At 38.8% G+C, this 26,297-nt stretch overlaps 1 protein-coding gene across 1 annotated transcript in view; it reads right to left on the bottom strand.

The window, feature by feature from the left end:
* Window positions 1–26,297, bottom strand: part of LOC111149093 (ADAM metallopeptidase with thrombospondin type 1 motif 3) — a 268,956-nt gene that overhangs the window by 118,261 nt on the left and 124,398 nt on the right. Inside the window, exon 4 of the mRNA XM_022506007.1 lies at window positions 16,752–16,908. Coding sequence (XP_022361715.1) covers window positions 16,752–16,908 — 157 coding nt within the window. The remainder of the gene's footprint in view (window positions 1–16,751; window positions 16,909–26,297) is intronic.

Here is a 26,297-nt window from a genome sequence, read left to right as displayed (position 1 = left end):
ACATCATTACATAAACAAGATCCATTTCTCCTTCCTTTTGTTGCCAATATATGTATGCATATAGCTTGAAAAAGTACATTAATTTGGGGGCACCTGAGTGGCTCAGTGGGTTAAGCCTCTGCCTTCGGCTCAGGTCATGATCCCAGGGTCCTGGGATCAAGCCCCACATCGGGCTCTCTGATCCAGGGAGCCTGCTTCCCCTTCTTTCTCTCTTCTGACTGCCTCTCTGCCTACTTGTGATCTCTGTCAAGTAAATAAATAAAATCTTTTTTTTAAAAAGTACATTAATTTACCCAAAGACTATTAAAACAGCTTGAGGACAGTTATTTCCCCCCCAAGATTTTTAAAATAATGGACCCCTTTCAAAACCCTTTAAAAGCTTTGGAAGCTCTCGGGGAGAAAAGGGACAATCCAGATATGCACATATATACAAAATTGGTGCCCTTGCAGACTAAGAAACTCTGCAGTACAGAGTACAATTTCATTGGAAAAGAAAAATCCTGTCTAGCTCTTTTTGAAAAGCATTTATGTACAACAACTTTCTTAATAGAGTGAGCATTTTCTCAAAACATTTTCTAATTTCCCCTTCTAAACTGTCTTACAGAAGGCTCTTCTCCAATTATATACAATGTTAATTATGAAAAAGTAGACTTAAATTATTATAAGCAAGAAAACTGAAAGAAAATAACATATTTATTTTTATTCTCAAAGGAGAATATTAGATGAGTTAGACAAAATGAGTTGGCTGTATATTAAAATAGCCAAACCACATGTGCCAGGGATTAAATCAAATTATCTCATTTAGCCCTCAGATATGAAACATTACTATCCCCACATTTCAGAGCCTACAAAACCCAAGACAGACATTTATTCTCTCCTCAAAAATATGGTCTAGAGTTTTCTAGGTAAAGTCTGATAAAAGGATACATTCCAACATTTCAAAAGGAAGAGCTACGCAGCCCTGCATATATAAAGACAAATGAGAAGTTGAGGTGGGGAGAAGTGTGTGTTTGGGAGTTTAGAGTTCAGCAGAGCCAAAACACAGAGTGTACAGTGAGGCAGGTGGGAGTCCCTGATGAGTAGCAAGAGAGCTACAACAGGGGAGTTCCAGTCACAGAGGACAATGCTAAAAAATGCACGTATTTTAGCAAACAGCAAATGGGGAATGCCTAAGAATTTTAGACTAGACAGTGACATAAAGTATTTCAGTTCACAAAGATCATTACATCTTCAATCAAAAGCAGCAATCTCCAAAACAGAGGACCACGGTATTTACAGTCGAAACATATATAAAATTGTTGCTGGGGCACCCGGATGGCTCAGTCAGTTAAGCATCTGACTCTTGATTTCAGCCCAGGTCATGATCTCAGAGTTCCAAGATAGAGCCCCACACTGGGATCCACACACAGCGGGGAGCCTGCTTGAGATTCTCTCCTTCTCCCTCTGCTGCATGAACGCCCTCTCTCTCCCCCCTCTCAAATAAATAAATCTTTAAAAAAATATATTGAGGGTGCCTAGGTGGCTCAGTTGGTAAAGGAACTGCCTTCGGCTCAGGTCATGATCCCAGAATGCTGAGGCCGAGTTCCTAGTGGGGCTCCCAGCTTCACTGAGAATCTGCTTCTCCCTCTGACCTTCTCTCCTCTCATGCTCTCTCTCACTGTCTCTCTCTCAAATAAATAAGTAAAATTTTTTATATACACACACAGTCCCACACACATATAATTTATCCTCTTTAAAAAAATAAAAATAGTTGCTGGAATATGGAGAAAAAATAGAGCCTCTACCAATTTATCTTTATTACAGTCTTTATAATTTCTATTTCTGTGTATAACTTTAATAATGTAATGCATGTTCTCTAATGTATAAACTATAATGTTATACTTAGTATAATGTTATACTAACTTAATGTTAGCCACACACACACACACACACACACACACACACACACACACTCATGGACACAAACAAGGTGTTGATACATAGTCCACAAAGTCCTGTAACATTCTATCTCAAAATGGAATACAGTGAACCAGGTGTAGAAGCAGGGAAATAGTCAGGAGGCTGCTGCAGTCTTCATAACAAAAAATCATTAGGCTTTGATCAAAAGTAGAAACAATGGAGGCCAAAGGGGCCATTTTGACAGCTTCTGGGTGTATAATTCATAGGTCTTGATTACCAAACTAGATAAGGCATAGGGAAGTCGGAAGGCTTAACTGGGTACATGTCGGTACCAGATGGTACATGTTGGTAAGAGGAAGATCTAACAGAAGAAGAAGGTGATGGATAGCGATAAGCTCAATGTCAGCCACGATAAAGTTAAAGGTCTTTGCGGATACCCAAGGGCAGGCAGCAAGTAAGTGGTCAAATATATAGTCTCGGGGCTCAAGAGAGGGATGTAGGCAAGATACAAGCCAAAAACAGACTTGCATGAGAAGGAAGAGGAAAACTTATCAAGAAAGGAAGCCAAGAAGGAAATCTGAGTCAAGTCATGAAAGCTAAAGGAAGAGTCTGAGGCCACAGAGAGGTAAGGTGAGTAAAAAGCAAACTGTAGCAGCACCGTTTGATCATCAAAGAGTTTGTTACTTTTGAAACTATGTAGAATAAAATTGAATGTGAGGGGAAATGTCCTACTCACTAGTAAGAAAAGAGAGCCTAACTAACTGATCAGAGATAGGAAGGGATAAGGAGGCTAAAGTAAGTGTGACAGAAGCCAAAACAACAGAAACCTCAGAGAAACAATATCTCACCAAATGTCATGAAGAGGTCCAAGAGAATGAGCTCTGAGAAGAAAAGTCTGTTGAAATTTGTATGGGTCTCTCCGTATCTGGGAAACTTTACATAAGTGCTGGGGATGACAGCCAAGCCCAGTGGGAGCTGGATGAGAGATGAAGTGGTAAGAAGGAGGGAGTGAAAGGAGATATGTTCTTTACAGAAATTTGGCAATGGATGGTGATGAAAAACAACAACAAAGGGGCAAAAGGGCCAAAATTCCAGTCAAATATTTATGAAGACAGAAGAGACCTAGATCATCTGTAGAGTCTGCATTTCCCACTGGAGACCCATGAACATCTTATGAAAGTCTGTAAAGATGAAAAATGAATGTCTTTAGAATAAGAGGAAGAAATAGTGACTAAATAAACAAGTTCTACACCCTACATCTCAAGCACCCCACAATCTCTTCTATGCTGTGCTCCCCATTCCTGAGCCCCATTCAACCACCGCCCTCTGACACTCAGACTATGGAAGGAATTCCCCTCAACTCGTCAGCAGGGGACTTCTTTCATTCATTTGAAATGAAGGAAAGTTCAGTCATTCATTTGTTGAATCAATATGTGTTGAAGACCTCTGTGCTAGACCCTGTGCTAGACCTTAAACAAGCAATGTTGAGCAAAGAGGAGCAAGTGAAGTAGTCCCACCTATTCTGTATCATGTAATTCTTAGGAGACTCAAATGAAGTGAGGCTTATGAAAGAACTGGAAACATTAAGACCATACACACCATGGTGCAAACCCTTGACCTGTGCTGTCCATTACAAAAGCAATTAGTCATAGGCAGCTCCTTAAATTACATTAATTAAAATTAAAATTACGGGCGCCTGGGTGGCTCAGCCAGTTAAAGGTCTGCCTTGGGCTCAGGTCATGATCCTGGGGTCCTGGGTTCAAACCCCCATCCTGCCTGCTTCTCCCTCTCCCCCTGCCTGCCACTCCCCCCGCTTGTGTGCTCTCTTTCTCTCTCTCTCTGTCAAATAAATAAAATCTTTTAAAAAATAAAAAAAGTAGAAATTAAATTAATATTAAAAATTCAGTTCCTCAGTCCACTAATCACACCTCAATGGCTACATATGGTAGCCCTGATGTAGAACATTTTTGTCATCTCAGAAAATTCTACTGGAGAGCAATTTCCCAGCAGCTGAAAACAGAAACACCGAAGAGATCATGTGCATGACAGCAAAGGGAGAAAAACTGAGTGATGCTTTGATAAAAACACAACAAACCACACACTCAAAGAAAAATAGCTGATGCTTTTGTAACATTTTAAAACTACCACAAAGAGAAAATGTAGTCATAATAAAGGAATGGTAAGCGGTAACTTTTACTGAGCATTTCGTGAGTCCATAGAACAAAACTAAGTACCCTACATTAAATATCAGATTAATCCAAAGAACAATCCTGTGAAGTAAGTGCTATTATTTTCTCTGCCTTGTAGGTGAAGAGACTGAGGCACTGATAGGTTAAGTAACTTGACATAGGTCACAAAATTTCTTAACAGAAAGACATTGGGTTAAAACTATACTACAGGGGAAAAAAAAGGTTTACCAACTAGTACAGTGTAGACATTGAATCAACCTGGTTGATTTACTTATTATGTTAAAAAAAAAAAAAATTCCTGGGCACCTGGGTGTCTCAGTGGGTTAAAGCCTCTGCCTTAGGCTTAGGTCATGATCCCAGAGTCCTGGGATCAAGTCCTGCATCGGGCTCTCTGCTCAGCAGGGAACCTGCTTCCTCCTCTCTCTCTGCCTGCCTCTCTGCCTACTTGTAATCTTTGTCTGTCAAATAAATAAATAAAATCTTTAAAAAAAAAACAAAAAAAACTCCTGAGGTGGTATGATTTATACATGTGTCCTCACACACTCAATCCTTCACCGGTATTGCTAAAGTCACAAAACATATTTTCTAAACAGTCATTATAATGCTAATTACATAATGGCTTAGTGTAATTATATGGTTCTTTACCAATCTTTATTGAAGTGTACTATACTCTTGGATGGGAAAGCACATATTGAGTACCCAATACACCAAAATAATGTATCTGTGTCAATAATATACTCGGTATTTCTCTGAAACTCATTATTTAATTTCTTATCATGTCTTCCTTTTTTTTTTTTTAAGATTTTATTTATTTATTTGAGAGAGAGAGAGAGAATACAAACGGGGGGAAGGGCAGAGGGAGAAGCGGATTGCCTACTGAGCAGGGAGCCTGACACAGGACTCCACCCTCAGACCCCGAGATCATGACCTGAACCAAAGGCAGATGCTTAACCAACTGAGCCATCCAGGCGCCCCGCCGTCATACTTCTTGAAGGCATAAACTACGGACCCCTATTCCATCTCTCATAAATGTTTTAGTTTTCTCGTGAACTAGCTGAAAAATGTGAGCTCTTTCTCCTCTGTGAAATAGGAAATAGTAAAGATTGTTAGAGATACACATTGATAGTCATATCAAAAAAAAAAAAAAAGTCTCCACTGAGATTTCTGATTTCTTTAGTGTTCTAAAGACCCAGTTTGAAGATCTAATTTTAAAACTGGCTCAAAAGATCAGATTCAAATGTTTGAATCTGTTTTTACAGGATATCCTTGGCTGACTTTACACTAAAAAAATTTAACACACTTGGACTGTCTTCCTTTGGCTATGAAACACCTTTCACAGGAATGGCCATTAAGGTGGGGTTAGAGTGTGTGTGGAAAGGGGATTGAACAGAGAATGTGTGCGATCCATCTCCATAATCAAAATATGTTTTCTGAAATAATCACTTATATTCTGGCCCTATACCTAGAAATGTAAGGGATATTCTCAAGGAACTAAACACTGAGCAGTTCCGGTTTCCCATTCCTGTAAGTTTTCCCGCTGTATATCACATTCAAGTTGTTCTTTAAGCCTTAGTCACTGGATCGGAGAACCTGAAGCAAGAAACTGCCTTCATGACTGGCCTTATTAATTTTTCCTTTGTTACTGCCAAGAACTGAAGAAGACTAAAACAGATGACCTCCCTATTTCAACTGCAGGAGGACTGGACATGGTCCCTCTGTCACTTTTAACACCATTCTTCTTTCTCTGGACCAAAAGTTTAACAAATCTGCAAAAGTAAGCACAGGGACTTGTGATGATTATACTATTACGCTGCTCTATATTAAAAAAAAATCACCAAGCATATTCTATCATAAATTCTATCATAAATAACAATTTTATCATAAATAAAACCTCAGGTTTCTATATTCACAAAGAGAATAGATCTTTGATTTCTTCTTTTAATCACAAATAAAATTCTGTGGAATTTGGGATAAAATTCTGTATTTGCAGGTATTAGGTTAGAAAAAGAAAATAATAGTCAAGTAGTATTCAGACTCCAAGTTTAGAGGTATAGATACGGACAAACTGAAAATTGCAGGGTTCTCTTGGTGACTCTGGGTGTCAAAGCCATATTTGTGATGCAATTTAGACCATAACTCATGTGGTAAGTAATGGCTTGAGTTATGAATGTAAAATTTTTTTTCTGACATTGATTACATTTGTAACCCTGTTTGTCACTATTTTTGCATTTGACATCTTATCCTTCTTCATCCAAACTTACACGTATAAAATGAGAGGGAAAGAGTCTAACAAGAGCCCTTTCAACAAAGGTTTCTACAAAAGCATATGTATCTACACTATGTGGTCCACTACAGCAATGTGGGCCACAGAAATATGGTAACTTATGTAATGAGAAGGATATTTGGAAAATGCCATGTTTATTCTTCCCTGTGTTTATGTGTAGATGACTTGCTGATCATCCCAACAGTGGCTGGGAGACCTTGAGTGAAAGAGAATAGAGAGAAGGAGGAGGCCATTGGACTGTCAGATTGTTGCATCAAGAACAAAAGGAAACTTGGGGGCCTGGGTGGCTCAGTTGTTTAAGCCACTGCCTTCGGCTCAGGTCATGATCCCAGAGTCCCGGGATTGAGTCGGGCTCCCAGCTCCATGGGAAGTCTGCTTCTCCCTCTGACCTTCTCCCCTCTCATGCTCTCTCTCACTCTCTCTCTCTCACAAAAAAAAAAAAAATCTTCAAAAAAAAAAAAAAAAAAAAGAATAAAAGGAAATTCAATATTCAGTTTCTGGAGTTCAAGTAAGATTTGTCCAAAGAAAAGAGATTGGTAAGCAAGGCTATATGGAAAGAAAGGATGCTATAATTCTCTTGGTTCTCACAAAACAAATCAATACAAATCAAATCAACACAAAACAAATCAACACCAGGCCTGGAAGCCAGAAAATAGCGGTTTTTTATTTGCATGCTTGGTTTTCATTTGTGTTTTCCTCCTATCAGAGGGAAGTCCTGGCCATCATACGTCTTGGGCATGAGACTGCCGTGGTAAGGAGGAAGCTTGTAATCAGAGGAAGGAAAAGGCAAGTTGGGTCCTTTAGATCTTGCACTGCTTTTGGGACAAGAGAGACAAACGGGAATGAGGAGACAGTGGTCCTGACTTCTTCCCAGTTCCCTTCAAGGCCAAGACTCAGAAGAGAAGGGACATGGTATTAAAACATACAGATCTGTGGGGGATCTCCAAGCACCAAAGCCTTTTTTCCTGCTCTGTCCTGGGGGCTCTGGAAAGAGACCACCTCAGGGCAGGTGGCCCATCCAATCTGATGGCAGCCGAGGAAGCCACGACTCCCCTTACTTCCTGTGCTGCAAAAAGAACAGTATCTGAGTTTCCCAGGGAGCCTGTAAAAAGGGCTGCTGAACCAGACCCAACGTGGTCCCACAACAGACTGCCGTGGGCCACATGGGCTGCGGTGTAAGGGTCCTCGCCAAACTCAGGGTGGTCCACTGCGCCAGGGAGAGCAGCCTCTAGTCAAATTGAGAAAGACCAGCAGGGAAAGCCAGCAAGGCTTGCAGCGGCCAGGCAGACATGGAATATCAGCCCAGTGGGGCCTACTCAGCCAGCCAAAGAAACCCACATGTCAGTTGATGTAGAAAACTCGTGCGCAAGATCAACACGTGATGCGTTCTACATTGTAGGACAGCGGCGCTTCCCCCTGCTTTTTCTTTGTCTTCTGCATGAATATTTGTGCAGAATTAACAAGTACTACAATGTAACTACTGTATTAATGAAAGGAAGGTCAATTTTCAAAATCCCTAGTATTTAGAGTAAATTCTTGGCTTCCCATTGACATAAGGTCTGTTCCGGATGCAAAACTTAACGCTAATTACTTGAGCTGCTTTATCAAAGTTGTTCATAAGGTCACAAAAAAGAAGAAACAGAGGAGGGATGCTGTTATGTACACTGTGAGTTGAGGTATGAGTTGCAACATAAAATGAGCCACATAATTAGGAAAGATGGAAACTCCATAAAAGTTGGGGATTGAGAATAAAAATCTGAGTGATTATTATAATAGTTATTTTGACTAATGTCCATGCTTCAGATCTCAAATCTATAAAAAAACTCAATGTATATCATAAAGGTTCATTAATATTTTGTATATGTCTGAGATGACGGGGTGTTACAACATTTCTTCCGTAAATTTAAGAGAAAGAGTACTGGTAGGTGATGGAGGGATGCCCATGGGATCTCAGATGATAGCAAACCTGTAACAACCACACAAATGCTTCCGCTGACTTTCCAGATGTTGGGTCACCACAAATGAGAGGAGGATGCTGTAGAAAACAAAAAACCTAGCCTGCTATACTTAATTATAGCTCCTTTAAATATAAGTAAGGTGGTGCATATCATATGCCTTACCTAGCAATGATTTCCCTAGGACTTCCCACTGGACTCAAAAGTCAAGCCTAGGATCACAGAATGAAGTAGGGCAATGTTTACTTGCATTAAATTCCTCCGTTGGGTTTATCTAAATGGGTCATCCAAGATGCAGAATGAAGAACTCAAAAATCTGTCCTAATACCCTCATTTCCTAAGACTAGAAGGCCGTCCAGTGGCATTTTATTAGTATGAAGATCATGGCATAAGATGTAAAGAGAATCTACTTTTATCACCCACTCATCTCACCAAAAGGGGCTTAGACATTGCTTCTATCCTTCTAGTATAGGGAGTAAGACCCGACAGAACATGAAAACATGACAAAACCCACCAAAGTGCTGAGACAGAGAATTGAAGTCAGAATGCAGTGTTAGTACCACACAGACCTTGTTGTTCACACTTAAAGAACACGCACCAATCCATAAAGCGCACTCAAGAGAAACGAAGACTTCCACGGGAATTGGCTAGAAAATAGCCACAATTAAAGACTGTCCTTTGAAAAAGAAAATACACAAAGTCTTAGGATACTTGACTTACTAATCAGAGCTCTGAAATAATGAACAACTATCTCAGGCTAAAAGCAAAGAACAAGTTAAGGGGGCATATAAGTGGCTATAATAGTTGTGAAAGATACAAAACAGGGACACCCGGGTGGCTCAGTCGGTTATGCGTCCAACTCTTGATTTCGGCTCAGGTCATGATCTCAGGATCTGGAGATCGAGACCCGGGCCAGGCTCCACACTCAACAGCGAGTCTGCTTGAGATTCTCTCCTTGTCCCTCTGCCCCTTCCCTTCTCCCTCTCTCACCCTCCTCTAAGATAAATAAATCAATCTTAAAAAAAGATAAACAAAACCAGTTTGAACTAATGCCTCATTCAGACTTGCCAAATATTTTTTCCAGATACTCAGACAAATATTTTTTCCCGGTACTAGACAGTAAATAAAAGAATATGCTATATATAATTACTTATCTCCAGTAAACTTTATAGTCTTACTTAGGGAAATGGCTCCAATCACTGCTAAAATAAATCTTTCCACCTTACACAAAGTCTCAAGTTCAAGGACTTCCATTAAGAATTTTTTAAATTAGGTATCTAGACCAGGTGGACTGCAAGTGAAAATCAGAGTAAAATATTTGGTGTCTAGAAAGAACAAAACCAAGGATTCAGCTCCCCTTGCAGAATCGTGCATTAGAGGAGCAATTATCTTGGCCTGAATATAGCCCTCACATTTTAATTCATAGTTCCCATAATCTAATCACAGATGATTTTCAAATAGAAATATTATTTCTGTGCTACCCTTATTTTTCCCCATTATTGTAGTTTTCTTCAACATATATCACTAACTTCCACTTCATCTACCTTAAAGATGCTCTGCAGGGACAGGGATAAAAAGATCCCATAAAGAGAGGACTGAGAATGACACAGAAAGGAACCCACACACAAAAAAAACTATTTACAAAATACCAAAGGGAAGTGACTAGCATTGATCCTCATAAATAATTTTACATTTAAAGTTAATAGTGGATGATCTAATAGGAAAAAGAAAACAATGAAAGACATATATATAGACACATATATATATGTCTATACACACACACACACACACACACATATATATATACACCCTGATAGCAAATTATCGTCCATAAAAATATTTATCATGTTAGAAACAGAAATAATGAAATAAAAGATTTACAAAACCTCTAGAAATATTTGAATTCCTTACAATATGCTTCCCACTTACTAACATGTAAGTTTATAAATAAATAAGTTGTACATGGAAAGAAATTAAGTACAGGCTTTAAAATGTGTTTAAGCAGGCAGACTAGGCATGTGCGTGGTCTATTTTACTACAAATAGAGTCTATACCTTTTAAGTAAAAGAAGTTCATGTAAATAAAACCAAACACTAAAGTGTATTTTCATAATAAAATATATCTTATATTTAGAAAGTACAATTACATTTTTCCAATCCTCACAGATTTCTTTTTTTTTTTTAAGATTTTTTTTTTAATTTATTTATTTGACAGACAGAGATCACAAGTAGGCAGAGAGGCAGGCAGAGAGAGAAGGGGAAGCAGGCTCCCAGCCAAGCGGAGAGCCCGATGTGGGGCTCGATCCCAGGACCCTGGGATCATGACCTGAGCCGAAGGCAGAGGCTTTAACCCGCTGAGCCACCCAGGCTCCCCCTCACAGATTTCTTGATAATCATTCTTTCATGACTCAATAATTGAGTTTCTTCTTTTTTTTTTTTTAAGATTTCATTTATTTATCTGAGAGAGAAAGAGAGAGAGCATGTGTGCACATGAGTGGGAGGAGGGGCAAAGGGAGAAGCAGACTCCCCATGGGGCAGGGAGCCGATGCAGGACTCGATCCCAGGACCCCGAGATCATGACCTCAGCTGAAGGCAGAGGCTTAAAACTGAGCCTCCCAGGTGCCCCGATACAGTTACCTCCGAAAGGCAATCATTTAATTTAAGAATCAATGTCCAGCCTGCGTTACCTACATTAGCTTTGTACCCTAATTTAAAATAACTGTTCTCAATTTTGTTCCAATCACCTAGATATATCTAAAAACTTCAAATTCTTTGTCCTTTAATGTCACTTCAATGACTAAATAGTCATCCGGAAGTTCTCAATTCTCTATACAGTTTATATCTTTCCATACTCAATTCTTTATTACAAAAATGGAGTTACATTTGTAACACTTTAATCCTAGTCTATATAAACAAACTGCTTTCCTGGTACCTATTCTCAAAGGGATAGAATAGGCCGTGTAAGACATTTTAATACAAGGAATACAAGGAAGATAGAAGCATTAGCTTCTATCTTTCACATCTGAAAGATCTTCAACCATCACTCTGCTTCCTGATTATTTCATTTAACAACTCAATCTTTAATTGCCTTCTTTTTGCCAATAATTACTATAAATACATGGATTATAAAATATGCGAAACCAACCTAAAAGGAATTACATAAATATAAGTAGTATTTCCATACGAATCACTAGTAGTAACTCTGATGAATGGCTGACCTTAGATTATATTATAAGCTAAATTGTGCAGCCGAGTAAAAATGAGTAAAATTTATCATTTAACATCTATCTAAAAGAATGGCTACTACTTGACTGATCTTAATAATTTAGTAATACCGTTTCATGCCTCATTTAATAAGAAAAGATGCCAAAATTGATTTCTCTCATTTGATTTTTTTTTTTCTTTTTTTGTGACTTGCAAAGCCCACCACTGTCTCTTTTGGATCGGGGCATAGGTCATGAGAACTTCCAAATATAATAGGTTATAGCACCTACTGACTTTTCTATAGATTCAAGAAGGACTCTGCCTAGGAAGTTCCTAGAGTCACCAAAATAAGAAATAGTCTTCCCATTATTCTAGCGCTTGTTTCATAGATTCATTCCCTGGCAACCAGGAGCAACTCCCAAATCATTTCTGACTTGTACATGCTTCCCACCTGGGACAAAGACACTCCTTCACAGCACCATGACAACCACGCCAGCAACACAAGCGTTTGGGATCGTGCAGGAAAATGAAAATCCTGAAAGGAAGCTAGGAGATAAAGGCTTACTATTCCTTGTTTCCCACTGGTAGGAAGTAATTACAAAAATTACTTTAACACAAAGCTTCTGGTGAGTGAATAGTTTGTAATTTGATGGGAAAAGCTTAAGGGCCCAGGGATTAAATAAAAATTATGAAAAGCTGAATGATGTCATCCAAGTACAGCCCCCCTTTCCCCCCAAAGAGACTGCCTAAAGCAAACTTCTTATGGGTGACAACACAGACATTCTTCAGAGACGCTCAGGGGTATGTTTTGGTTTTCATCGGAGTTTAGGCTCAGTTGATTGATTTAACAGTGGAGGTGAAGCTTATGACCGTTTATTGATTGATTAACCATGCTGTTACCAAATGAAATTTCAAAAACCAGTAAAATATAAAATAATTTTGTCCAAACTGAATGCACAGAAATGGATGTGATATCCATCCTCCCAAAGCAGAAATCAAAAAGAAAAAAAAGAGAAAAAATAGTGAAATTCAACTCTCCCCCCATAATGAAGTAGATAAGGTTTTTTTGACATGTTCTTTATCATAATCATGAACAGTTTATGTTTGTTGTTTAAGGAAAAGGATGGTGTTTCTTTGCCAGAAACCGGCAGTACTATGTGTTATTAACACCTGCCAATTCTACACTGGGAGAGGTAGTTTATACTGCCAAGCGTAAAACCGTTTTCGGTCTTAAAAGAGTAATTTTAAAGCAGAGTGCTGCGTCTGTGATCTTACAAGTTCAATATATTTTCAAACAGTTCTTCACATTTTTCCACATTTCAAAAAACAATACAACTTCCTTACAAAGAATTAAGGAAAGAGAATCTGTGAACTATATGGAAATGGTTGCGGGTTTGTGTTACTGTTGAATCACAGCATTTATGTTCTCAACAGGTTCAAAGCTGTGAGTGACTTTTATTGAAAATCCAGATAAATAAGAGGATAAGGAATCAAAAGAGCTGTTTGCTTTTCATCAAGTGAAACAGCTTAGTGTTCTTGAGTGTGGTAGAAGACTATTATCTGCTTTACGTTTTGTTTTGTGTTTATGTTTTGAGGACTCAATGTCTTCCTCTCCCATAGCGATAGGTAGCGGATATCTTTAATGGGCTTCCAATTCTGTGCAAGGAACACCTTCTGATTCTCGATATGAACTTGGAAAAGAGAGAGTAGAAGGCAAGCAAAGACACTCTAAGCATCCACAGTGGACAGGGACAAAACCTGTCCCCTGACTCCAAGCAAACGTCTACCCATCCTTTCCCCACCATGTGTGTAAGGGTCATCGTTTGCTGACTCTGACACATGATTATGAAAATATACTGTGCATTTTTTATTCACTCACTTTTCCAATGGATCTTTGAACTCAAATATCCAAAATTATACCCCCTTGTCATCCTCCATCAACCCTATTTCTGTTTCCCATTTTCAATACCTGAATTCTGGAAAGAGAATCTTCTCGTCTTTCAGATTAGTATTCTGAGTCACCCTTGTTCACTCTCTCTCTCCACCCCCGAAATAGACGGCATCAAATCACCCCATCGGTTTTACTTCAGTCTCAATCCAATTTGGCTCCTTCTCTCCATCTCGCTTTTATCACTTCATTCAGGACATAATTGGTTTTAATTTAGAACACTTACTCCAAACTATGGAAATTAAATGAATGTCAGTTCTGAGTTGCTAAGCTGACAAAGCAACACATGTGGCCGGGCGATTATGGAGACAACTAGCAAAATACAGCAGAATGTTTATGTATAAGGGCCCCACTGGTGAAACTCTGTCCGGGTGATTTGCTGTCAGGGAAATTTATGAAGACCGTGGCCCTCAAATGTATTTCTAAGTACCTCTTATGTATTTTAATCCTCTTCTAATAACTTATTGAAGAAAGACCACTTGTGTCTCGTACAATAATATCCTGAGTTGATCCAGACAAAGCACTATTTCATATGATACTGTAGCTTTCATTTATAAATCAATATACCATCTAAACCTAGAATCTGTTCAGTGCTACATTTTAGAATGATGGAATAAGGTATAAAAATATATTCTTAATTTCACTTGGAAAGTATGTAGTCCATGAAAAAGCTTGGCTCTCGGTCTTGTGACCAAGAAGGTAAAAGAAGAATTTTAAAGTTATAATATAGTACTTAAAGTTCTGAATCTGAATCTCTTTTTACCCTAAAAAGACATTTACATTTCTGAAATATATGGTTATAATTTAAGAGTCTCAAAAGGAAGAAAATTGATAATCACTAGCAACTCAGTTCAATCAGAACTTCATAAATAAGAAAACAGAAGTTGTTAAGCTCATACAAAGGTTTATCATAGAACATTCTACATTATATATTGGGTGAAGTTTTAAAGCAATTTTGAATTAAGAAAGGAACCCCTCCTCCTTTGACTGATGATTGCTGAAAACCTTTCCAAAATGTATTTTATGGTCTACTCCAACTATAAAATAATCTTCTACTCATAACTGAAAAATTAAAAATAAAGTCTTCAGTGCCTGGCATTCTTAAAAACAACTCATTATAAAATCAGAGTTAAGTCAAGGTTGATGCTACTTGATACGTTAAATAATTTTCTAAATTAATGTCCCAAACTGCCTTAATCTTATCTAATTCTTTTAAATTTATACACTCTGACTTCTAAATTATTTTTCCTAATCTAGTATCTAAAAATGCAATAGGTATAAAACATAGTATTTCCCACAATTTTCTTATTCCAATTGAAAAAAAAATCTCTCCTTCTCTGTAAATATTAGACTACTAAAAATTCCCAGGACTGATATTTATAGAAATGGATACCCTCAGGGACTGAAATAGAGCAACAGAGTAAAGCTTGGTGAAACTATAGGTGTGACGGAAAGAGCAATTGGGAGGAAAGTCACAGTGCCTTATGCACTAAGGACGTTCCAGTCCTCTTCTACAATTCTATAGCATAGAGGCTACACTTTACTAAAAGATATTTAACCACTACCTCACAAAAGATATTAGATATCATTAACAATTAAACTATAGAAAAATTACTGCAGGGGTGCTTGGCTCAGTGGGTTAAGCCTCTGCCTTAGGCTCAGGTCATGATCTCAAGGTCCTGGGATCGAACCCCGCATCGGGCTCTCTGCCCAGTGGGGAGCCTGCTTCCCCTTCTCTCTCTGCCTGCCTCTCTGCCTACTTGTGATCTCTCTCTCTGTCAAATAAATAAATAAATAAATCTTAAAAAAAAAAAAAGAGAAAGTAATGCATCCTACTATCTATCTTTTCACATATCCAGTCTTTTGATTTAGAATGACATTTTTAAAACATGAAAATACAAATGAGAATAAGAATGTATTCACAACATGAAGGCAAGCAATGCCTAACTGTTCAACTTTAATTAAAACTCCTAACGTGTAAATCTTTGTACAAAGTTATTATCATTAATGATTAATAACAGTAACAGCTAGCACTGATTGCCTATCTACTATTATCGAGGGCTACACTCAACAATCTGCATGTATTATTTCTAAGACATTATAACTGTGCAACGTATTTGAATTCTTTGCTCACAGAAAAACTGAGGCTCAGACAGTTGAACTACTATTCTAAGGTCACAGAACAACTTGATGTTTCAGAGCTATTACTCCCATCTGCCTAAATATTCTCTTCCAATTACACCACCGTGACCCTTGAGGACGGGCACACATTTCACAGTATTGCATCTACTAATTCAGTGCTGTTGCTTCAGATCAGAAATTTCTCAAAAACTCTTCAGGCCAAGTTAATTTAAAATTTATTTTAAATTGTACTATTCCATTAGTATGGTGCATTAAAGGAAACGTGGTATCTGAAAATCAAACTAGGTAATAACTCTCAGGAGGCAAGATATCATGAATCTAGAATCTAGATGGTCAACTTAAGATTATTTATATTCCTGACATTTTCCCTGGGGGAAATTTCTATTATCTCTAATCAGATAATTGGCCTGACATAAGGAAATACAGGCTTTTTGAAATTTGGTTAAAAAACATAAATTCTCAAATTTCCTTTCTTTTCCATTAAGGGAACTTCTACACCCAACTTGTAAAAACATCTCTTTAATAACAAATTAGTTTCAGATTTCATTAAAACACACAAAATTAGAGAAGCTTAACATGCCATAATTTAATTGACTTGAGTGGTCCAGCCTATTTTGAATTAAAATTTGGCAGAATCATTCAACTCATTCTCTCTCCCATATTGTAGAAAGATTTGCAAAATAGACCTTCAAGTCACATAGCATTTGTATTTTCAAATGTGCCTACCACATATCGATCGCTTTGCCATGTCAATATATCTTATTTTAAAGGTCTGAATAATATTAATAACTCATAATTTAGATACTTTTAGAAAGCAAAAATATTTTAAGTTTTCACAGAAGAGAGAGAAAAGGTCATTTTAATGTGAAGCCTTAACAGAAATCATAAATAGCAAACAGACTGTCAACACAATAATGCACTGGAATAAAATAATAATAACACCAGTAACATTATATTCCGCTATGGGTTTCAAGAAAGTTGAGCCAAATTTCAAGACTTATGAACTTCTTTCACTACCTCCATATTAGGCAAAAGCACATGATTATCACACTCTCTTAACTGACTGGGAGAGTTGTTTTCAAGGTATCTTAAAATTATGGTTAATTATTAAGCCTTGTCAAAGATACCTACCTCTGTATCGGCAGTCGTGGGACACGTTTCCGGAAGCCCATTCTACCGCTGATCTCTTGTAGACAACATGAATCCTTCCATTTTCTTCCTCCATCTGTTTACCTCTCTCCAAAGGTTCAATGAAATACTCATCATCATCACTTTTTATCATTCCAGCCTAGAGAAAGAAAGCATAAAATGTGTTAATTAAAAAAAAATTTTTTTTAAAGATAAAGTATCTGTCATCTTTAGCTCACGAGTACCTTTTTAAATGGCAAGAATATAACTTGTGAAAACTCATGCTTTTTCTTACACTTTTGGCTATAAATTTCACATGGTTAAATAATTCACATAAGATAGAAATTCATAAATGATAGGAATAAAATAATTCATATAAGGTATAATAAGAACTTTACATAGAGTAAGAATAAGAAAATTACACAATGTATGCACTTCATTAGACTGCAAATGAAGTGCATTTATATATTCTACTTGGTATTTTATCTCTAAAAGAAATCTTACAGGGTTATGAAATAAACTCAACAAACATCTCCAATATCCCATAATCACCCATTGTAGAGCTGCTACCCATGCATGGCTAGTATTTTTTTTTAAGTCATTTACATTTTCCTTCCATACCACTATGGTAAGAGAACAATGAGTTCCTTTAAAAGCCTCTTTAAGTTTCAGTGGAAATACTGCATTTCTAATATTTATTAATTTGAGGAACTAACTCATATTTGTCCAATCTTCATCTAACACTTGATGATTTTATACCTATTTTTCCCTCCTCAAGCCCCATCCTTCCCGACTAAAAAAGTTATGCTTCATTCATTAATAGAGTCTTTTTTTCTGCTGTTTCATCTTTTATTTAGAAAATCCCAGGACTATGTTCACTACTATAGCTGAATAGAAATGATGTCTTTTGTCTGAAATTTGCTCCTCATTAGGTATCAAGTCCACGTTACAGTCAAATAGTTACAGCTCACATTTCCAACTTAAAGGTCATACATTAATATGTAGTATGAACTTAAATTTTTGTGCTTTTTATTCGAAAATTAAGTCAGAGAAATAATGTGTTAGTGTGGGAATTGTAATTATTTTGGAAACACACGTTGGATCTAGAAGTAAGTCATATTTTTCTTCTGAGGCCCTTGGCTTATTCTATATTTTCAAATAGGAGATTACGGGCTCTCGTGAAACATGGGCTGGGCCTTAGGGATGCTCATCCTTTCTAGCTGTTGATGTAACAGTTCTACCACTCTCTGTTGAGCAGCACAGAAATTAAAGATAAGTACGCCTTCCCATATGGCACTTGTTTGCAACAAATATGCTTGACTGTAGCTTTTCTGTTGTATTCGACTCTGTTCCCTGGTTTCCATTCTGACTTCTTCCACCTGGCATGCCCTATGCCCTCCTTCCCTGTGTAAGCGTCACAGAGAGGTCTTAGAAACTAGGGTGTCCCCCCAAGCACTTCTGCACTCACCCTGATGCTACGCACAAAATAGTCCTTGATTTTATGTGACCACGTCTCACAAGAAAACACGGCCACAGCTCCTTCACTATGCTTAGCCCTTACCCTCCTGAAGAAACTTCTAGCTTTCCCTAAAAAGAACACTGAGCTAATGGGCATTGGTTATTCATACTGACCTTCGAGACCTAACTCCCATTTTTGGAGTTGTTTTCTCATCTGGTCAATCACTCTTCCTCTACTCCTCTACTGTGAAATGCAGTATTTTTTACAAGGGGCCTGATTACTCTTTACCCTTCAGAGTTGTTCGTACTATCAAAGGATCTCCTCTACAAATAGAACTTCCAACATTTTTCTCATGCTTTCCAGTTCTCATTTTAATCTCTTTAGCATTGGTGTTCCATTCTTATATCTCTTTTTACCAGTAATTTCAACATCATTATTTTTGCCCTTCTCAGGCACGTATGGTTTCATAACATTCATAAAATACATTCAGACTAAACACAAACACAGTTCCATGTACAAGGCTTAAATGTACAGACTCATCACTAATGCCATCCATCGGTGATAGGCAGTATTAACTGGCTTTATCTTGAAAACACTGGTCTGTTGACATACATTTAGTTGATAAATTGAGCTTTCTCAGCAGGGGGCTTCAGTATTCCTCTTTATTCTATTTATTTCTATTTATTCTTTTCTTTGCACCAAATCCATCCAGTCACCATGTTCTATGAAGTTTCTTACATTCTAATACCATCCTTCTATTTCCACCACCACTTCCTTAGTTACAGACCTCATCAGTGCCCATGTGGATTTCAGAAACTGCCTCCTATCTTGAGATGTCCCATAAATCATAATGTTTCTCCCAAAGGAGAGCCTAACTGTAGATGGAAATAGTGGCCCATGAAACAAGTCTGAGCACTGGGCAACGGCTAGTGGGGACACTATGGCTCGTGATGGTGAGGAAGTAAGGATTAGCTCACATGCCTTTAAAAAACATTTCTGCATACCTCCTACTGCAAATATTCAATTCCCAGTCCCCATGATATTACTTTCCCCACTAAGCCAGATTCCATTTCCTGGCTCTCTTTTCGCAGTTGGCTGTGAACCACGTTACTGTATCCTACCCAGGGAAGTAAGTGGTAGTGGTGGATACCAAGAATAGGGCTAGCTCATAAATCCTCCCATATGGGCTTCCTTAGGCTGTTTCCATTATGACTGGGCAAACACAGGTAACACAAAAATTTAACACAGCTAAGCCTTTCCCTTAGAAGGCAATGAAAATTTAAGCCAAGTAGAGGTGGTATCAATGGCAAGGCAAGGCTGGGTCACATGACCCCTGATAACTCCGTGGTCAAAAAATCTGAGAACCTACCCTTTTATTCATTAATTTAAGTGAAGTTTAACTTAAAAAGTACTTTATCTAAAGCACCATACTAGACATGACAGTAAATAAAAGCGTCTCAAAGATAGGGTCTGTTTGCCCTCTAGGGCAATCTAGTCAAATAAACAAAATACATACCTAAAGGTATTCAGTGAGGTATGTTACAGAAAGTACATGATAGTGCCCTTGAGACTCAAATCAAGTGAGATTTTATTCCCCCACAAGTTTACTGGACACACAGCAAATTATCAGTAGGAGCTGTTCATTCTATATCCAAAATGACCTAAAATCTATTCCAACTGACATCTCTCTAGTCCCCATGGGGACTTCATTGTTCACGCTGTCTCACGATCTCATACAGCACAGCAGCCAAAATGGCTCTTGCGAGCTACCACATTATTTTAGACAAATGAGAATGTGGCCACAAATGGGTGGGACGCGTGTCGGCTCAACACATCAGGTACTTCATTCTTGCTCACATAAAAGCTTGGGATAGTTCTTTAAAAAAAAAAAAAAAGATTTTATTTATTTATTAGAGAGATGGAGAGATACCACAAGTAGGCAGAGCAGCAGGCAGAGGGAAAGGGAGAAGCAGGCTCTCCGCTGAGCAGGGAGCCCAATGTGGGGCTCAATCCCAGTACCCTGAGATCATGACCTGAGCCAAAGGCAGCCACTCAACCAACCGAGCCACCCAGGTGCCCCAAAAGCTCAGGATAGTTCTACGTCAGCTGGGAGGGGCTCCATTCCACACAGCTGTGCAGGTGCTCATGCTGGCAGTGGCTCTACCTTTCCAAGAGGGACTCCTCCCAAGTTTGCCCAGTCAGAAGGCAAACAGCACGAGGAAGCCCCCATGGGGGGTTTGTGAGCCAGCCCTCATTGTGGGGCTACTCACCACCACTTACCACGTGGCTATGTTACCACTATCATTTACTTCCCTGAGTAAGATACCGTCACACGGCTCAAAGCCCACTGCAAAGAGAACCAGGAAATGGAATCTGGCTGGGTGCTCAGGGTTTTAATGAACAGATGGCAGTCTCAACTTCAAATAAGATCCTGCCACCCCTTCGCTTAAAACACTGCAACTGCTTCCCATGGTGCTTAGAACCACGCTCCTTATCATGGCCCCCAGTGCCAGCATCACCGGCCCTGCCCGTCAACCTCAGGCGGCCCCACTCTCACCTGGCTTACTATGCACCAACCTCAGGGCCTTGGCTCAGCTCCATTTTTCCTTAGCTATGTCAAGCTCCTTATTGCCTCAGACTTTGAAATGCTATTGGTTCTACTTAGAAAGCTCTTCTCCCAACACATCACACTTTCCTTGGCGGGCTCTTTTTCATTCTCCAGGTATTAGCTTCACTGTGAATCCCTTAGAAATAAGTTCCTTATCTCTACCTAAATTAGGTGGCCCCGTCTACATTAGGACCATCTCAGCTCATTCTTCTGACTCAGAGCCTTGTGCTCTTTGCTCTCATGACCTTTAACACAAATGTCGGGTCGTTTTACTTAAATGTTAAATGTATTATCCTCCATCTCCCCAAGAGCACTGTCTGTTCCTGAGGCTGACTCCTCATTCATCTTTGCCTCCATAAGCCCCAGAACCATTGTTAGCAAGAACTATGTCTTCAACATATTTTTTATGAAAAACTACAGGAATGAATGGTACAAGGGAGGGGATAACAACTTTTCAGACTTGTTGTGGTCTTCAAAAGGTAGGAGGACTGCCATGCCGGTGGTGTGAGAGAAGGCACTAGAAGCGAGACCATTTAGACTTGAGCAAGGTTCTGAAGCACAAAAGCCTAATACATGCTTGAGGGCACGTGAGTAACCTGCTCGCTCTGAGTAGAGCCTGTGTGGGACAGTTCTGGAAAGAAGCAACGGAGGACTCCTGTCCCTCCAGTCTGAATCCTCACATGAAGAACGAGAACAACCACAAAGCAGTTTGGAGAGACTGACCTGCCAGAGGGAAGAAAAGACGAAACAGCCAGCAGCACGCGGTTAAGTCAAAGTCCAGGAGGCAGAAGTGGCAGTGGGAGGAGAAAAGGAGAAAGAGGAGGGAAAAGGAATGAAGACTAATTACAGGAGACAGTAAGTACTTGATGCCTTTAAAATCTAGGTTCCTCTGCTTTTACAGATGCCCCCTCTCACTCGGGTGAGTAACCAAAGTTCTTCTGAGGCCTGGCGGGCTTCCTCTGCTCTTGGCACCTCCTCTTGGGCCTGTCTCCTCATTCACTGTTGCTGGCTCCACTACAGCCACGATGGGCTCTTTGCTGATCCCTTTTGTTTTTCTTTTGTTCTTTCTTCCTTTTTTTTTTTTTTTTTTTAAACAAAGCCTAGCCTAGATGACTGTCACCCTTTCAGAACAGAAGCTTCACCAAGCATGGCCTCTGTCCCATTCATTCACTGCTTCATCCCAGGGCCTGGAACGTCAGCCTGGGCTGGCGTTGATGTCCAATTCTTGAGGGAGAAGAAATCAATGTAAGCAATGGGCCAGTGAAAATAAAACATCTCAGAAGGAAGTTGAGAAGGAATGGCAAGAGGAGATGGGAGGAACCCAGAGAAGAGGGTCAGGGGCATCTCAGCAGTAGAGAGTTTTAGCCAAATAAAAGTAACTGCAGCAAAGAAGACACAAGGGATGAAGACTATGAGAAGGAAATCAAACAGAAGTATCTAATCAGAGGGGCAGGTGCTGAAGAGATAGTAAAAAGAGTTATGGAAGAGGAAGTGGTCAGAGTCTAGTCAGATCATAGCCAGATTCATCTCGGGGAGATTTTTCTGCTGCTCTTCCCACCACGCTATATTGATTTCTCTCACTTAGTAGCTACCAAATGAGTACTTTTTAATAGTCACCCTATATATTTTTAGACTACACCACCCCAGCATAAAATCATCAGTACATAACAGTTAAGTATTGAAGGCTCTTTTATCCACCGAGATACTCCTTTAGGGAATCATGCATTCGGCGAACATTGCTGGAAGCCCAAAGACCACGTACGGTCACACCCCAGTACTAAACAGCACACTCCTGCTCTCAGATCCCCAGTTTTATTTCACAAATGAATACAACACAGTGCCTTAGAGGAATAAAACCCAATGTATAAAACGAGAAAGTTTCAGACGGTGGCATTCCAAGTACCGGGATTACATATCATCCTGCCAGTATTTACAACTCTGAAGTTAGAACTTCGGAGTTTCTAGAAATGTCACATGTAAGAAGACATATGGTCCTAGAAGATTCTGTTAAACAGATGCAATCATTTTTAACCCATCTTCAACTTTACTTAAATGATGTATGATATCAAGGTAATGTTTTGTGAATTTCCCTTTGTGACACAAAGCCCTCCACATCTACCATTCTCTACTCCCATGTAACAGTTCAGGAAATATTAATTGTATTTCTCAAAATTATTTCCCCTAATTTAACACAGAAGAAGTTTTAAGATATTTATTATGTTTAGGACAGCATTAAGGACATTATATTAAACACATTTTATTGTTTTAATTAAGTCTTCACACGGGCCCTTTGACGGCATTTTGGAGGGGATATTTATAAAACAATGATCTACACTAAAAATCCAGCTGCGTAATTCCCCTCTCATCTGGTCAACTCTTCCAGCTACATCATCAACAAACACTGCCAAGAATCCAGAATTAAGCCAACTAGCCTCTGAGGATGGAAACAGCTATCACAAAGGCCACACTCCTTACTCACTAGGAGGGGTCCTCACAGCCTTATTTGACACCCAATTCTAATAAGCCAGGTTAGATAGCTTCCTAATTCTCATCAGAGTTTAAATGGCAAACAAGAGGAAGGGCTGTGGGATATAGGGACTCTCAGATGAGATAATGTCTATGAATGCCCTCTGCAAACGACAAAGCCCTAAAAAAAGGTGAAACTCAAGACTCTATATGTCGATAACCATAAACCATAAGAAAAGACTAAACTGCATTAACTTGGTTTAAGATAAAAATTGATATAAAAGATATTTTAAAGAGTTCCAACAAGAATTACCAAGGTTTTCTTGAAAACTCTGTGCCAGATAATCTAAAAAACTTATGCTATGGAAACATTCCATTTTTTTTTTTTTAAAGATTTTATTTATTTATTTGACAGAGAGAGACATCACAAGTAGGCAGAGAGTCAGGCAGAGAGAGGAGGAAGCAGGCTCTCCGCTGAGCAGAGAGCCCGATGCGGGGCTCGATCCCAAGACACTGAGATCATGACCTGAGCCAAAGGCAGCGGCTTAATCCACTGAGCCACTCAGGTGCCCCGAAACATTCCATTTTTAATTGTGATACCTAAATCCTGTTTTACTGCAGTGATTCTTGACTCTGTTAAGGAAGGAGAGTAGAACTAGGTAGCTATTGTGGATGCCAGGAAACACGTGCCAAATAATACAACACATTATTGAAGGTGAACTCAACCAGATATCCGTTATTTGGGGCTAAATTGGTTATCATGTCAATACTGGATCATAGCACAGAAAAGCAATAATAAATTTCATATGCCTATTTTTTGTTTTTTGCTTTTTTAAATATCTATTGAGTTTTAAATGAGTTTAATTAAAATTAGGGGTTTTTTTTAAAGATTTTATTTATTTGAGGGAGAGAGAGAGAATGAGAGAGAGCAAGCAAGAGAGGGGGAAGGTCAGAGGGAGAGGCAGACTCCCTGCTGAGCAGGTAGCCAGACCCGGGACTTGATCCTGGGACTACAGGATCATGACCGGATCCGAAGGCAGTCGCTCAACCAACTGAGCCACCCAGGCACCCTAAACTTAGTCTAGTTTTAGATGTCTAGAAGAGGCACTGGAAAAAAAAATTATTTTAATGTTGTATGTGCATGTGAGAGAGAATATTTGTAAATATAACATTCAAGAAAGACTATCATTATACCTTAGGGGTACAACAGCTCTATATTAATTCACTAAGTTTCCTTGAAAACACATTTTGAGACTTGCCACTTTGCTACGCTGCTTCCTCCAACTCTTACTCTATCAGTGTACCCATAGACATATTGCCTGGTCCCATTTTATCGTTAGGACGGACAGGTGTAATTACTATTGCCAAATCTTTCCTGAATTTCAAAGAGTATTTCAATGATATCCCCAAAATTTCTACACAGGAGACATCGAGGAAGACAAAATAGTCGAGAAAGGCAAGAAAATAGTGAATAGAACTGACTCAAAGCTGTATTTGGTACGCCAAGACAGCATTTCTTTTTTACATTAAAGAAACTTAATTATTTGGGATGCACTTGGAGAGGGTTTATGAAAATGGAGAAGTAGCTAAAATATTTCCCAAGCCATGTCACTGACTTCCATAAAGTTTTCCCTTATTCCAAAGCCAGAAGTAACTTTTACTACTTTGGATTCCAGCATCTTATCTTTATGTTTATGGTACTTATCATTCTCAACCATTTAATTATTTATTTTAATTGTGCAAGTCCTTGGAGATTAAGAGATGTTGAGCAAGGTGTCAGCTGATTCTCAGAGATATAAATCTGGTTAAATTCCAGATTTATATTTGGGTTTCGCTGGCAATTTATTCAACAATGATCCTTCTGGATGACTTCTGAGTCTTAAGATCATTGAGCATAATCCCTTGCAAACTGATAACAGTAAATGTGTATTTGCAGAATCCCCTCTCTGAAGGGGGTGAAGAGGCTCTCCTATTCAGGCAGGTATGATGATTAGAGCCTAAATTAAAAGAGAGAGAGAGAGATTGCAAACATCTTGACTCAATTAATTAATATGGATTCAATTAATTGCTAAAGCAAATGGACCTAACCTTAACCAGCAACACTAGACATCATCGTTTCAGTTCTTCAATTACAAAGTGTAATCCCCAACCTTCCATTGCCTGATTATCAAAATCTAGGTTGCAAAAAATGAAATTCTAGGAATATTTCCTGAAGACTGAAGGATTTTCTATATATTTAGTTTAATTCCTCTTGTTTACTCTAATCCCCACTACCAGCCCCTGCCTCAGTTAAGCCATGCTATGGTTATTTGGCCCCTAAATAAAACCATTTTCATTCAGCTATGCAAAGTGTTAAAGCATCAGCCTATTATAAAGGAGATTACACCAGAAAAGCCCTGTGAAGCCCATTATTATAATAATAGCGTGTTTGTTGTTGAGGACCTCTCAGTATCATACATTGTTTGCTAAGTGAGAATCCAGGAAGAAGAATCTCAGATTTTAGTAATAGGACCAATTTTGCTTCCTCTGAAAAACTGGTTTATTTCTATTTCAAAAGCATTGTAATTGTGCAACTAACAATATCTGTAGGAAAATTCTAAGTCAAATTTTTATTCTAACTTTAAGACAATCTTGTGCCATGAGTCCTTGGATCCCAACCTTCTTTTGGACATCGGTTTCCCTTATCTTCCCTTCTTGCTGACTTATTCTACTTTCAGTATCTAATTGTGTGACTGTGTATAAACTGCCACATATCTCTTCATGCTGAAGAACGCAGGTACTTGTTGAATGAAACTACATGCCCTATACACTTCAGGTTAAAACTAAGACAACATTATGTCTTAATCTGAAACAAGAAAACATAGTGTTGGGGCGCTTGGGCGGCTTAGTGGGTTAAGCTGCTGCCTTCAGCTCAGGTCATGATCTCAGGGTCCTGGGATCAAGACCCGCATCGGGCTCTCTGCTCAGCAGGGAGCCTGCTTCCTCCGCCCTCTGCCTGCCTCTCTGCCTGCTTGTG

Source organism: Enhydra lutris, unplaced genomic scaffold (assembly GCF_002288905.1).
Source record: "Enhydra lutris kenyoni isolate GAN:26980312 unplaced genomic scaffold, ASM228890v2 scaffoldscaffold21, whole genome shotgun sequence".
NCBI lineage: Eukaryota > Metazoa > Chordata > Mammalia > Carnivora > Mustelidae > Enhydra > Enhydra lutris.
The sequence above is the reverse complement of the archived record's forward strand: the minus strand, read 5'-3'. Positions and strand labels throughout refer to the sequence as shown.